Genomic DNA, 16597 nt, shown 5'->3' on the forward strand with positions numbered 1-16597 from the left:
CATATACCGGTAGCCACTGGCATTATAATTGCATTATTGCTTACAAAAAGTGTTCAAAAGTCCTGATACTGGATCCAGGAACATTCTATTTGTCTTAGTTTGTATTATGTCTTAGAACTTAGATGCATTGCTGATAAGAGAATATGATCTGGTTAGCCTGGCCAATTAGTGCACAACTGTATTGGTACTAGGTTACCAGTTATATGCCATGGATGCTTTTTCCTACAATTGACTTTCTAAACAATAACTCGTTAAAATATTTTTTTTTAATTTTGTAATTTGCGGTGTGCAGTGCGGTGCAGTGTCAAAGTTCCAGATAAATTGCGGTGTGCGGTGCGGTGCGCGGATAGATGAGTCAGTTGCGGTGCGGTGTGCGGATAAAAATTTTGGGTTCGCTGCATCTCTAGTCAACAAGCCTCTACAAGTATGTGAAACTGCCAGGATTAAGCTCTGCAAGAAGCTTTCCCAGTCCGAGGATAAAGATTCAATCAATCGATTTCACCAGTTTATTCCCTGCCAACTGGGTATAGTTATGTAGTACCGTATATCCTACTCGGTGAAAAATTAGTTGGTTTTGAATCTTTGTCCTCGGACTGAGAAACCCTACAATGTCCGCCCCAATAGCTCAATTGGTTAGCGTGTCACTTCTGGAACGAAGAAGCTTCAAGATCAAGCGGCGCTGGTTCGACTCTCGGGGTGTGCGCTTGAGCAACGCATGTTAAGGACTGCTCTCCATTCAGCGACATCTAATGGATGGAATAGTTCCCAGGCAACAACACTTCAACAATCGGAAACTTCGCTCTGTCAATCTCGGTGACCGGGCCTGCGTCAGTGATTCAAAGCCTCTACAAGTATGCGAAACTGCCAGGATTAAGCTCTGGAAGAAGCTTTCCCAGTCCGAGGATAAAGATTCAATCAATCAGTCAAAAGGTTATTCCTGACAGTTACCCATAGAGGTTTTAAACCACTTGATGCATGATAGGCTACAGGATTGGCAGAGTTTTGTTTTGAAAGAAAGGTGGTCAATAAAGTTACTATGGTACCTAGTTAGTTTATTTGGTGCAAAGTTTTACATTACTTTTAGCAACTACGGTGCCTTAGTTATACACTCTATAAGACTCTTCCATTTATAGCCAGTCTTCATAACATTTCAGCTACGGTATGTTACAAGTTAAATGTAATGATGGCAATAGAATTTTTATATTAAATTTCAGATTTTTCAATATGTTGCATATTTTAGTTTATTGGGCAACAACTGCAATTAAACTTATTGTGGGTTACTTAAACTTTTATTTAGCATTGGTGGTTAACCTCTTTGATTATTATGCACCTGGTAAGTTTTTAAAAATTTGGTTTTCAGTATGCTCTTTGTGAACAGATTGCTTTTGGTAAACGTAAGACTTTTACTTGAACAAGCTTTTAATCAAAAACTCTTTAATTTATTCAACAGCTAACTTCATATTGGATTTTCTGTTTTTTTTAAACAAATTTGCATAGATTAAGCTTGTAAAAAAGCTTTTGTTCCTAGTCAGTTTGCAGCATTGTTCATGTTCAACCAACAGTTAGCCCATTGTGCAATTTCGTTTTATTACTAGGCTTGCTATTATTATCAGCTTTAAGAATTTCCTTGCGATTAAGAATTTTTATGCCGAGTGCAATCTATGAATGAAGAATATAATTATATCAGTTCAAAACTACTGAACTTATAGTCCACTTGTTATAAAAAAAAGCAATTCTTTGTTGACAAAACATAAAGAAATATATAACTACTTTGCAATTCAGTTTTACTTTTTTGTATGTTTCTGACAAAAAGTGAAGCAGCTGGAATGTATATTTAACCAGAGTCTACCAGACTTTTGCCACCGATGTAAAAAACTTGATTGATTGGATCTTAAACCTTGGACTAAAAACACTTCTTTGAGAGTTTAATCTTGGCAGTTTTGCATACTTCTAGAAGCTTTCCACCACTGACACAGGCCTGGTCTTCAGTTTGCCAGGCCCAGCATGTAGTTTCTGATTGTTAAAGTATTGTTGTCTGTGATTTATTCTATCCAACCAGTGACGCTGAATGGAGAACTGTCGTTGAAATGCATTGCTCAAGCATACTCCTCTATAGAGTCAAAGCAGTGCTGATCTACTATCTTGCATTTTCCTTGTTTGTAAAGTCAGCCGCTTAACCAACTGAGCTATCAGGGTGGACTTGTTTGCAAATATTATTTGTAAGTTATTTTTTGTTGATTTCGATGATGTGTTCTAATATTGTGTACAGTGTTGAATGGAGATAACATTACCATGACAGTGACATTTAGTTTTAGCTTTTCCTTCAAATACAGATCCTACTTTCGCCCTGAGCAACAAATATAATTAAACTGAATTGCTGAACAATGCTGCATTATTAGCATTTACACATTTAATAGAGGGAGACTATCTTGCTTGCTAATACATTCATTTTTTAACAGGTTGGAGATTTTACCTTCTATCCCCATTTGTGATTGTTCTAGTTATATTTCCATTTTTGTTGGTTGTTTATCTTTACTTGACTGCACTACTGCTGTTTATTTATCATCAACGGAGTACTCTTATTGATGCATTTCAACGACGAGATGTATGGGATGGTTATCGCCGTACAATTGCAGTTATTTGGAGTGCGCATGGGTGGATATGGCATGGTAAAATGATTTATTAGCCTGGAGGCTTGTACCTCTTAGCCCCCCACAATTTCATTTTTCATATTTTTTCTTTTAAACAAGGAAAAAAACAGAAAAAAAATTGTGCACAGCTTAAACGCTACAAGCCCCTTACCCTAATACATTTTTTGTATGTCATTAAGTGTTAAAAGTTGAAGTGAAAACAGATAAACTTTGCCCTTGTTTGAACTACAGGTAAGGCACGTTTTACCTAAATCAAAACTGACCAAGTGAAAACCATTTTTGGGTTTGGTCTCAATTCTAAATTGTGGCTGGATAAATAAAAAGATTTGGCTTTATGCACAGAAGCATTTTGTGAAGTGTAATTCTCTGTTCCATGAACTTTATCCAACGTATCTGCTTTAGGTATTGTCACATAATAATGATTAATGCGTTTTTAGTGTTTTTTATGAACTTTAAAAAGATTAACAAAATGTCTTTCATGCCCACTTTATTATCCGTTTGAACAACTTCACAAGTTATTCTGAATATAATAGACTTGCTTTATTATTCTAAAATCAATTTTAATTTTTGCAGGGTATGAAGTTATTGGTTTGGAAAACATTCCTGATAGTGGTCCAGCTCTTATCATATATTATCATGGAGCATTTCCAATAGATGCTTATTACCTTGTCTCACATGTTTATTTAAAAAAAGGTCGAGTTATTCGAAATGTCATGGATAATTTTGCATTCAAAATACCAGGTGCCTTTTTGTTAATCTTAAGACCTTCTTTGCAAATACATTTTTTAATCATTTATAGATTTTTCTAAATTCTGCTAAATTTTTTTAGACTATGCCAAATTTAATTAGTAAACATGAAATTTAAATAAATGCATTCTCAGTTGCATCAACAAAAGCTAGAATTAGCTAGTTAATTTTTTTTTCAACATCTTTGCTTGATTAAGATACAGTAGTCAAGAAAATAAAAAGGAATTTATTTTTATTGAGTAAATGTATTTCCTCTGCCATGCATCAGTAAGAAACAAACTCATTTAAATAGATTATTGTTAAAAACTCAATGTGAAGAAGAGGTGTACTGTATAATGTACAGTATATCACAACATGTTTTACATACCAACTAAAACGTAACATTTGAATGATTCTCACAGGTCTTGGACAGTTATTTCGCTTCTGGGGTTCTTTTCCTGGACCTCGAAGTAAAGTGGTTGAAGTGCTTAGGGAAGGTGACGTTGTTTCTATCGCACCTGGTGGTGTTCGGGAGGGATTATTCAGTGAAAACTACAGTTTGGTTTGGAAAAATCGTATCGGTTTTGCGAAGGCTGCTGTAGAAGCTGAAGTTGTGAGTAACGATTACATTTACAACTTTACATGTATGCTTTTTTTAATTGTTGGTAGAAAATCCAGTAAAGAAATTGCTTGTGGTTGTGTTGTTGATTTTATTCAGTTGCAGAACAACAGGCAAGTGTCATGACATGTGCTCTTTCGTATGAAAAAAAAGTTTCTGCTTTTGTCAAAGCAATTATCACTTTTGCACTTACCTTTGTTGCTTGCTAAATTACATGAAAATACAGTAAGCTATATTACTCCATCTCTATTGTAAACTTTTTTATCTTACATTATTCTTCTTTATTCTTTTTTTTTGTATTCTTTTTTTTTTATTCTTCGTTATTTTATTCTTATTTATCTTACAAAATATTCATTGTATTTTTAGCCAATTCTGCCAATGTTTACAGAAAACTGTCGACAGGCTTTTGAATTCGTTGGGATAGGAAAAAGTAAGTTTTACTATTAATTGGTTAATTAATGGTTCCAACTAATCATAGACACTATACAGTTGCGTGGCCGATTGGTTATGTCGTTTGATTGACGTTCTAAAGGTTATGGGTTCGACACCCCTTGAGTACACATGCCTCAGCAAGACTTAAAAGAATAACAAAATGGAAGCAGTTGACTCGATAACTGTGTAGTATTTCGCTGCTGTATGTTGTCACCATGGCACAAATAGAAATGAAATGTTTGTTATTATATTAACGTCTGTCTTCGATTGTGGCTCAAGGTCTCTTATATAATACAAGATTACTAAACGAAAGCTTCAAAAATGAAATTTTTACGAGTCTGAGGTTATTTTCTCAACGATTAAGAGCCATTAATTCCACTTTTCGTTACTCTCTCAACGAAAAGTAGTTTCTTTTTTCTTATCTAAGCACTTCTCTTAATATGTGAACAACTGAACATTATATTATACCCGCATTTGCCCTTATTTTCACGTTTAACGTGTACAAAGCCATTCAAAGCAATAAATTAACATCCATTAATGATTTGACCATTGTTTTGCCAGAAATCTTTCGTTGGTTTTATGAACAAACCAGATGGCCTGTAACGCCAATGTATGGAGGGTTTCCTGTCAAATTAAGAACTTTCATTGGAAAACCGATCAAACACGATCCTCTCATGACACCGGAAGCACTTGCCTTCAAAGTGAGTGAAAACTTGCTTTTGCTCTATTCATGTGCTTATAAAGTACAAGCCGAATTAGATTTACATGTCCGACCAATTTGCGTCTTTTTAACGGAGTCAGACGTTCCAGTAACTTTGTGTAAACAGCCAAAATACTTTTTAGTTTAGATCCTTGGAGTGAAATGACAATAGTGAATAGATCTTTCAAGTTTCAACAACAGTGTCAGCCTCAATGGTACATGTCAACAGCTTGGTTACCGTAACAATTAAAATCAAAAGGAGCTTCAAACTCACGTTGACAATGAGGGTTTGACTTTAGATATAGTCATGGTACACATTATATGCATGGTAACAATTAAAATGAAAAGGAACTTGAAACCCACGTAAATGGATCCTTAAATAACTGACTTTTACGTTTACAGAACCCGTGTTGAAGGATATATTTCAAAAGATTAATTGATCAATATCGATTAGAAAACAGATACAAACACTTGCTGAAATTTCACTTGTATTTGTAACTCTAACTGAATTCAACCATGATTCAACAAAACGTAGATACCAGCAAGCACTTGTGTTTTGTCTGTGTTTGGTAAACTTTTTTTCTTTAGCGTTTATATCGCTTTTATGACAAAACGCTTCTTTAAAACCTTTTTTTATTTCAGTTTGTTGATATTTGTGACAACGTATAATCAACAAGTTTCAGTTTGTGGCGGTTTCGCAATGCAACGGGTGCTGTTGTCACCCACATAATAACCCTGAAGCCGACTTGTATCTCATGCCTGCAATACATTTGTCGCACCTGACATTAGCGACAGTTTTTGTTGCAACAAAATTCTTTCCTTGATATCGGTACTTATTTTGTTAATAATTCTGCTGTTTCCAGATCATTTACCGAATTGTGACAAGCTTATGAGGCTTGTGCACACCGCGGCGGCATTTTTCGATCACGTTTGTATTTGCTGGTTGTATTTACTATTCCATTAATCACCACACCGTGGTATCGTATTTGAACGGATATGTGTCATGTTTTCAGTAACGGTGTTGTGTTGATAACAGAACGTTTTTGTATGCGATTTCTTTTAAAACATGCAGATTACGCAAGCAATGAATGATTTGTTGAAAAGACATTAAAATATACTTACTCGTACATGTATTATTGTACGTACCAGCAGTTGCTTGCATTATCTCTAACAACTGTTCAAGCTGCTGCTGCTGCGTATGGTTTCCGCAAATTCTTCGATCTTCCTGGGATAGAATAATTCAAACTGTTATATTCTGTCGTTTAAAATCAATCTTTTTTGGTCTTTTTCAGACACGCAAAGCTTTGAAAGAGCTGATAGACCAACATCAGACCAGACCTGGCTCAGTGTTGGGTGGCCTATGGCAACGTTTGCCATTCAAATCAAATGCAACCAGAAAAGAAATTCACTCAGAGCCTAGAAAAGCTCCTTCTTCAAAGCTAAAACAAAATAGCAAACCATCGTTTAAAAAGACGAAAAAAATGAGTGTAACACTTGATGCCTCGTCAGAAGATTTAAATAGATCCACTTCTAACAACTTTTTCAACCATAAATGAATATTTGTATTACCGTTCATAGGCAATTAGGCATGGCTATTTCCAAGTAGCCATGTGACAAGTTATTCATAGCTACAAAGCAATGAAAGAAGGCTATTTCATGCAAGCTGTGTATTTATGAAGTAAGAAGCTGAACGTTTTCTTTTTTGTTCAATTCTAGGTAGAATGATCTTGAAACCAGATTCTGTTTCACTGGGACCTTTAAGAATAAGGTTTTTCGACGTTAAATCAATGTGAAAGTGGACTGATTTGCTAAACTGGGTCATTCTTTGCACACAACGTTAATTCAACGTGATAATGAGTTTTAAACTCACTTGGTTGCCACGCATATGCACAATGTCACTGTGAGAACGCTGTTTGTCGATCTTGTTCAAGAGATGTTTCCACCCAATAGCTACGTTTATATTACATGTTTTTGTACACTCGAGTTCGTCAGGCGTTAGTTAATTTCGTTTACTGTTTTTGTGTTACGCCAGAGGAAGTTCAATTCAATGCTGATATGCAGAATACAACATCTTATGTGTAAGTTATAGGAACAGGTCATCCTGTCACGGCCGTCCTGTCAATTGGCCACGGCCGACCTGTCGCAAGGACATCTCACCACTAGACGACTTGACGCTTCCTTAACATAACATCTCATTTGCTTGTTTGACTCGAACCTTTGACATCTTTTGATCTATTTTAGAAAACAGCCACAGAATAATCTTAAAACTTTGCTGATGTTTTTAATATTGTATTATGGATGAAAAATATATAATAATGATCAAGCCTGTTTCACCCTAAAAGGGTGAAACACGTGAAACAGGGTCTAACAGGTGAAACACGCTTGATCAATAGAAGGTTTTTACTCTTAATAGAATTCTATTTGAATAAGGACCTTCTGATGATCCCCCTTTTAAGGGGTGTCCGGTAATTTCATCGCAGTAATTTCATCGTGGTAATTTCATCGCATGGTAATTACATCGCAGTGTATCACATCGTCAGGTAATTACATCGCAGTATGAGAGCTGCGTTCTTGCCCAGCTGCGTTCTGCGGCTACCACCTACAAGCTGCGTTCTTGCCCAGCTGCGTTCTGCGGCTACCACCTACAAGCTGCGTTCTTGCCCAGCTGCGTTCTGCGGCTACCACCTACAAGCTGCGTTCTTGCCCTAACGAACTTTGATTGCTATCTCACAGGCCCCATTTTGTGTCATTCGTTGAAGTCAGAATTGCGTGAAGGTTGGAAGATGAATTGTGTTTGGAATTTTGCTAAGTAGACTAGTAGATCCTTCAAGATGCCTCTGCAGTACGTCGTAAGCATAAGAAAAAGCTTATTGATGATAGTCATCTATTTGTGAAAGAGCGAACAAGTGGAGTAAAAACTTTTTGGAAATGTCACCAGTTTTATGTAAGAAAGTGCCATGCAAGAGTTCATACGGATGAAGATTCTGTTACGCAACGTGTTGGAGAACACAATCATGCAGGCGATATTGCTCGTGTTGAAGCTTCTAAAGTGATTAACTCAACTAAAGAAAAAGCAATCACAACTCAAGAAGGAACACATTGCATTGCAACAAATGCGTACGTCGGAGTATCCCAAGCAGTTGCAGGAAAGCTACCAACACCTCAGTGCTTAAAAAGGAATATACGAAATGCTAGAAATGTAGCAGCCCAAGTTCCCGCAACTCCAGTATGCTTACTCCAGTTAAGCATTTCTTCTACATATAGGATAAGCCATTCAAATCAACCGTGTCTTCTGTTCGACAGTGATGATGGATCAGACAGGATTATTTTATTTTCTACTCGGAAAAATTTGCAGGTCTTATCCAGTGCACATAACTGGTACGCAGATGGGACTTTCAAAACAGTACCCCCTTTTATTTAGTCAATTATACACAATAAATGGTATCATGAATGGTGACGTTTTGCCGCTTGTTTACGTTTTAATGGCCAACAAAACCGAAGAAAGTTACAATAAACGTTTGTCAGAATTAAAGTTTTAGAGCCTACCTTAGCACCAAGAACAATTATGACTGATTTTGAACGTGCAGCAATTAATGCTTTTAGAGCAGTTTTTCCGAACTCAGATCAACAAGGTTGTTTTTTTCATTTCTCACAATGTATATTTCGATCCCTTCAGTCAAATGGTCTGCAACAAGTGCATGAAAGTGATGCTGATTTCGCATTAAAAATGCGTATGATTGCAGCCATTGCATTTGTTCCTGTCTCAGATGTGGTTAGCTCTTTTGAATTTCTAATAGACAACAATGATTTTCTCGAAAAAGCCCAGCCTGTCTTAGATTATGTTGAGGATACGTGGATTGGACGGCCAAACCGTCGCTTAGTACGTCGCCCCCTCGCTTTGATCATGTTCTATGGAATTGTTTTAATGCAGCCAAAGCCAAACTATGTGGTTCTAAGACAAACAATGCCTGTGAAGGGTGGCATCGCTCATTCAACGAATTAATCGGGGCATCTCATCCTACCATCTGGAAATTTTTACAAATCTTGAAGGCGAACAAGCAAGAAATGAAGCAATAATGGAACAATATACAGCAGGTGCGGAAATTCCCCGTAAGAAAAAGAAATATAAGGATACTGCATTGAGAATTCAAAGAATAGTCAACGATTTTGAAAATCGCAAAATTCTGGATTTCTTAAGAGGAATTGCACATAACTTGTCGTTTTGATTAAAAAGCAACTGTCTCAGATATTTTTAATATGGTTACTTCATTTTAATTTGCTTATTACAACAACTTTGAATTTTAATGGGTTTCATTTACTTTATCATTCACCTTTTCACTTTAAAAAAAATGGGTGGACGTTGACGAAGACGATTAAATTACTGACGATGTGGTGTCTTGCGATGTAATTACAATGCAATGACAATGTATGCAATGTAATTACCATGTGATGAAATTACTGCGATGAAATTACCTCGATGAGATTACAGTGAATCCTTTTAGGGTGATACAGGCTGTAGAGGTTTTAGAAAGTAATAACTATATTTAATGTAATTTGTTCTGCTTGGCTTTTTTGTTTGGCATTGAGCACTTTTTGTAGTATTAATAGTGTTTATTGTTTAATATTGGTCAAGAATATAAGCCGCCTCCGAATCTAAAACGCACAAATGATAAGGAATAAAAAGTTTAGTGATTCGCCAGTAAAAAAGTTTTACAATGTCTGATATAGACTTGCGGTTGGTTGCAACTTTTTCGGCAAATTTTTTTTTTTACCAAAATAGCTTATTACTGTATAATGATAACCTAAGCAGTTTACACGACAATAGCCTAAGCAGTTGTATGCTTAAAATGCCAGTGTACGTTTAATGACACACCATACTTACTCGACAGTAAACCTTGCCTTATAAACTTTTTTGTTTTTCATTGTTTTGCGGTTTAGATTTGGAGGCGGCTTATATCTTGGATTAATATTAACTATTTTTCATCAATAGTACAATATTAAAAACATCAGCAATCAACTGGTATTGGAGTTAGAAGATTACTCTATTACTGTTTCCTAAAATAGATCAGCAGATGTCCAAGGCTCGAGTCAAACAAGCCGCGGGCAAGCTGTGATAAGGAAACGTCAATAGGATTAGTAAGGAATTCGCTATAGGATGTCGTGTACCCGTGAATTATATACATCAGCTCAGTGGCCGAAGGGTTTTGCCTTCTGCTCAAGTGCTGGTAGATCTGAGTTCGATTCCATAATATCGATTCATAACTGACTGAAAATTTATCGAAGAGGTTATGATAAATTTTGCTTCTCCGTTTCTCTGTGTGTTGTGTCCCAAGACAACTGCCTCTCACGTTGCTTGTTGTTTGGCCAGTTGGTTTTTGAGCTTTTCATCGCGTGTGTTTACATCGCCTAATTATACTGCGCATAGTCCATTGCAGGCTACAGGATTGAGAAAAATCTTCCCAGGCATTAAAATCTGTCATTTTTCATTTATTCAACATCTGCAGACGTTAAACCAATATAAAAATGATGGATTTTGCTGCCTGGGTAGTTAATGCTAACACGACCTCTGCACCATGTGGTTAATTTTCAAGTATCTCTTCGACGTTGTAATCTTCAACAAAGCATTTTGGATATATTTGCCGAAGTTTTTTTTTCACTTTATGTTATTTTCAATGTCACTTTGTACAATCTTTTCTGGAAGCTTTCAGTCACAAGAAGATAATTTTGATTTACGTAGGCTACTGTACTTCGATTTATTTGCTTATCTGTAACCAGAAAACAGGGAGCTTGCAGTAGTAGCATTGATAACTACCCAGTTATTGTTCGACGTATTTTATATGTAACTGATATGCTACGGATTGATATACTACTTGTTAAATTTTTACCTTCTTAGAATCTTTATTGTGTGCAATCAATCATGTCGTTTACTTTGGTTTTCCCATAAAATGTAATGATTTCTGCAAATGTGTATTGTTTATTTTCATTCAGGAGGGAGTTTGGTCATGTGGCAGTTTTGGTCCAACCAAAAAATGTGGAAAATGCAATACAATATTTTCTTTCCACAAATATATAGTTCTCGTTATCTTTGCTCGCTGCATCACTCTAAATTTATGAGAAAATGCAAATTCGTGAAGCTTGGTTTTTCCATACGATTGATACGAATGTTGGTCGTAGTCCAAAAAAACATGCTAAAAACAACATGCTAATTTAAACTATCATAGGTACTCAAACTATATATTTGGAAGAGTCAAAGTTGAACAAAAAAAATCTAGTGAGCTTCAATAACTTGGATGCTGCATTCGCTGATTGTAACTTTGAATTTGACCGGACGAGTCAACTACGGTAGCCTGACAACTCATCTACTTATTGTGTATGAGTTGTCTACACTACACTATGAGTTGTCTACACTACTGACAACTCATCTACGGTAGCCTGACAACTCATCTACTTATTGTGTATGAGTTGTCTACACTACTGACAACTCATCTACGGTAGCCTGACAACTCATCTACTCAGTCGTCGCCACTCAAGTTATTCAAATAACCTAGCGTGCTGACAGTGCTCGCATCCACACATCTTTGTAAAGCTATATTTTGTACTGAGCGTAAAGTTGCCAGCAAGAGCTGGGAGTTGGAAGACTTAAAGCTACGGCGTAAAAACTTTTTTTTAGTTATATCTCGCATTAAAAATCGAGTTGCTTGCAAGCAGTTTTAAATAAGCGTAGGCTATGTAGCCTACCGTACCGTGGTAAGTAAATGAACAAAATTGTTTGGGTGTTAGTTACATGGGGCACAAAGCATGTGATCATTGCTAAAGGGAGACGCGTCGAAAAACAAATGTTGAGAACCACTGTTCTATATAGATTTGATTTAATCTTATCTCCTCCAATGCGTGCACTCTGCAAATTGGTCAAAAAATAATTTGTCATTCAATCAAAGTAAATTTATTGTGTAGAAACATATAACCGTGTTTCGAAAGGTGATGTCAACGAAATGAAAAGAGTTCAAAACTGTTTTACATGATTACATCTGACCAAATTGCTAATTTTGTAGCATGTTATATCGTCAGAAAGAAATAAACTTTTGGATATGTTCAGTCACGCAAATCAGGCGAGAAAGAGAAGATCTAATCAAAATACTGTATAGCCAACTGAACAATTTTACCTAAAGAAAAAGTCGTCATCAGGCTGAGAGACAATAAGAAATATACCGTATATTTGGATATTATTATCAGCCAAATTTTTGAGGACATTCGTTCACCAATCAATCGATCAACAAGTGCAACATCCTGGTTTCACCAAAGGATTGTTTTGTTGTCAGAAAACATAAAATTCTTTTCTACCCTTCTCCAGACCTCTGCTACGTTAATAGGCTATATATATTTTTTTTCTTTGTGATGGTCAGAAATAAAAACAAACTGAACTGCTTTTAAGCTCAACTACGACAAAGTTTTTCAATTGAGACAAAGTTTGATCACACACTAAAAAGTTGCAATACTTATGGCAATAACTTTCTGGAATGTTAGTTTTATCTGTTTTTATTGTGTATGGATCAAGGATCAGATGACTGCATGCTACTCATGGTAACCTGTGATTACAATAGATCAGCATCTATCAACAAAGGCAATATTCACGATGCTGGAAATTACAGACCCATTGCAGTGGCAACTGTTGTATCCAAACTTTTTGAATACTGGATTATATCCTTCGGCATACTTCACCATTTTTAAATACATCTGATAATCAGTTTGGATTTAAGCCAAAACATGGCACAGATCTATGTGTTTATCTTTATAAACAAACAGTAGCCTATCTCAATATATACACAGCAATAGTTCTGTGTTTAGTGTACTTCTGGATGCATCCAAAGCATTTGACAGAGTTAATCACAAAATCTTATTTAACAAGTTACTTTCTCGAAATGTCCTATGTGTTTTGTACGATTATTGAAGCATTGGTATAAAGAACAAATAATGAGAATAAAGTGGGGGAACCAAATTTCCGACCCATTCCATGTCACCAATGGAGTAAGGCAGGGAGGGGTTTTACGTCCTTAACTGTTTTCTTTGTATATAGATGACTTATCGACTGAATTGAATTCCCTAGATGTCGGATGTAATATACTGGTTTGTCTCACTTGAATCACTTTAGGCTAATGTTTAGTGTATTTAGTCCAAGTGCTAAAGGTAAGCTGAGCTACGCAAAAACTCATTGATGTCTGTGAATCCTATATGCTTCTAGACATGATATTATTTTCAACTGTAACAAAACAGTTGGATTGGATTATCAATGTCGCAAACTTAAAATTTTGACTTCTCCATGCACATGCAGCTGTAGCCTACATTGTACAATACATAAATTAAATTTGTTAGACAAGTGAAATATTTAGGAATACTGATTGATGATACCATCAGTGATATGCTGACATTAAAAGGCAAGTGCGATCTCTTTATGTTGCTGCCAATCAGCTTAGGTCCAAGTTTGGAAATTGCTCTACCGAAGTTAAAAATGTAATGTAGCCTACCAATCATATTGTATGCCAATGTATGGTTCTCAGCTATGGTGTAATTATAAAACTTGTATTTTAAATCACTTACGAGTTGCTTACAACGATTCGTACAGAATTATTTACAATTTGTCGAGATACGATAGGGCTAGAGTGTATCAGGTACAAAACGACGTTTTAACTCTTGATGCTCTAATTAGAAAAAAATGTTATGCATTTGCAGTGTTGTACGTTGACGGCGTCAACTTTTTGTTGACGCTGAGGCTAGCGCCGTCAGTTTATTTTTTAGTTGACGGAAGTGATAGCGCCGTCAACTATTTTGCCGATTTTAAGCGTCAAGCGCTAAGCGTTATTCTTTGTTTTCATGGAAAATCTCGTTTCACAATAAGAGTTTCACAATGTATTCTGGCCAGCGCGACTCATCCGAATTACCGGCTTTTGCGTTGGTTGGAATGGCTCCCTGGAATAGGCTACTTGCGGAAGAAGTTCGCCAAATGGTGATCACCAATGTATTGAGAACGAGGGATCAGAGACAGAAAGCGAAAAATCCATGAATGGCATCGCGGACGTTGAATATACTTTATTTCAAGAGCTCTATGCCCCTGAAAAGAACGATGCTGGTGCAGTGGACCTCGTTAAAAGATTTATACATGCTAAACTATCACAACACGCTTGGAACAGTGATACCTTTCCGACTAAACATTTTCAACTTGTTTTGAAAATTGAAATACAACACATCAATACCAACCAGCGCTGGTGTGGAACGCATGTTTTCACTTGAAAAGGAAAATATGCGCCGGAAGCGGGGGGGAGAAGGGGGAGCGGATGCCCCCTTGCCCTCAAATTTCTGTGGATGAAGAGGGGCAATGGTGCCCTTTTAAAGTCATGTAAGCTACTGCACACTTTGCAATATAACAATTTATGCTATTCGCTTTTAGCCTAATTATAATGTTCTATTTTTGCCTCAAAATAATATTCACGACACAAAATTCTCCATCACAGTAAGTTATATTAGCCTACATCATTATAAAATAGCATGATGCCCTTCCGTGCCATTGTTCTTTGTATAGCGGACACTTGCATCATTACTTGATAATGAGCTGATAGATGAGCATTATCGCTAGGCCTATATCTTATCTTAAAACTTACAAAAAAAATGGCCTTTCAGCAACAAAATTGCCCTTTTTTTATAATCCTGCTCCTCCAGTCAAAAATCGCTCCGGCGCCCCTGAATATGCGTCCCAAACGCAGCAGATTGTCTGACAAACGTTTTGAAATGCTTGTTTTTCTGCAAGGAAATAACTAATAGGCTGAGCAGCTAATTGCAATGCAGTCTCAAAACATAATACCTGCTCTTTATTTATAGCTATTGTTAGCCTGAACTTGGTTGAAATATTTCCGTTTTATGAGACGCTGGCAAAAAATAGCGCTAGAAATTAGCGCTGACGCTGACGCCGTCAATTTCTTTAAAAGCTTACGCAGTCCTTTACGCCGTAAAGTTTTTAGGCAATTCGCGCTGACGCTAACGCCGTCAAATTATTTCAATGACGCCTACAACACTGTGCATTTGTAGAACGCTGCAAAAGATCTATTAATCCACTTTGGCGCAATGGTCTTCTGGATACTATTTCAACTCTACATTTTATATTCACAACCAGTGCCGGATTAAGGGGGGGGGGGCGGACTGGGCTGAAGCCCAGGGCCCCCACTTTTGGGGGCCCCCACCTCAAAGAAAAAAATCTACTAATTTTTTTAGTTGCACAGCTGGAGATTACTGCTTTAATTCGTATCTCAAACAAGCAAGGGCGGCTCACCCATTTGTGCTGCGGTGCTGCAGCACCCCTGCCCAACCCCAGTTATTCAATTTTTCTTCGTTTTTTTTTACAAAAAACATATTTATTTGATACTTTCATATCCGAAAATGGTACGGATTACGGGTCAAAGTTATGATAATGCTGCCAATATGAGTGGCAAGTATAACAGTCTTCAAGCTCTTCTGCGCGAGAAATGTAGTGTAGCTCATTATGTCCCTTGCACAGCACATTCACTTAATTTAATCGGTAGCCTAAATGTCCTTTAGAAACATGCCGTTCTACCGCTGGGCTTTTTGAATTGTTGCAAAGCCTTTATTCATGGCTCGTCTCGTCTACTCAACGTTGGCAAGTCCATCGAAAATTCCTAGATGATTTGCCTGTTATGAAGACATTATCTAATACAAGATGGTCAGTTAGATATGATGCAGTTCTTCTTCTATCGAGTCTTCTATAAAGTTCGTTGATACACCACAAATTGACACATTCTTCCGCAACGGAGTTTACACTAACGGGTCCCACCTACTGCACCGGGTGGCAAGCCGAGGGCAAACAAGAAGGTGATCCGCTGCATAGGCGTAGCCAGGGGGGGGGGGCGAAAGGGGCCATGCCCCCCCAAATTTTCAAAGTTTGGATTCCAAAATTGAACCTTTTGTTGAAAATATAATAAAGTTTGTAGAAATTTATATCGTTTTCCAAGACATCTGGCTATTAACACCCCCAAGGACTTGTTTTAGACACACAGAAAGACACCAATAAATTTTGCAAATCGTAAATCGCGCAAAATTTACGCGATTTACGTTTCTTTGAACTAATTTGTGGAAGCAATTTCAGAATTCTTACTCTGTTGGGTTTTTGTGTAGTTATTGAGTTTTTGTGTAGCTGAGTTTTTAGTGTTCTCTAATTTTAGCCGCAGTTTTTGCCCGTTCGTGTGTAAGAGCTATCTTTAATAAGTTATAATAGCTGTTTATTTGCTAATAAATTTCATGCAAATATTACCCTAAAAGTGTTTTCAGAAAGCGCTATAATCCATTATTTGAGTGTAATTTTTTAAAAATTTTCCGGGGGAGCATGCCCCCGGACCCCCCTAGAATACGCGTGCCTTCGGCACGCTCTAACCCCCCTACCACTTTTATTGCTTCAACCCACTAGGA

General features: G+C 36.8%; 1 protein-coding gene and 1 pseudogene across 1 annotated transcript; both read left to right on the forward strand.

The window, feature by feature from the left end:
• Positions 1 to 1224: 1224 nt before the first annotated feature.
• Positions 1225 to 6684, forward strand: LOC145766520 (DGAT1/2-independent enzyme synthesizing storage lipids-like). Its single transcript, XM_082578246.1, has 7 exons — positions 1225 to 1333; positions 2460 to 2669; positions 3225 to 3392; positions 3800 to 3990; positions 4363 to 4426; positions 4990 to 5129; positions 6421 to 6684. Exons 1-7 carry the CDS (start codon positions 1225 to 1227, stop codon positions 6682 to 6684), a joined length of 1146 nt encoding a protein of 381 aa, XP_082434372.1.
• A 1955-nt stretch (positions 6685 to 8639) lies between these two features.
• LOC145767334 (uncharacterized) lies at positions 8640 to 11082 on the forward strand (annotated as a pseudogene).
• Positions 11083 to 16597: the final 5515 nt, after the last annotated feature.

The sequence above is a fragment of the Aplidium turbinatum genome, chromosome 3 (genome assembly GCF_918807975.1).
Source record: "Aplidium turbinatum chromosome 3, kaAplTurb1.1, whole genome shotgun sequence".
Lineage (NCBI taxonomy): Eukaryota > Metazoa > Chordata > Ascidiacea > Aplousobranchia > Polyclinidae > Aplidium > Aplidium turbinatum.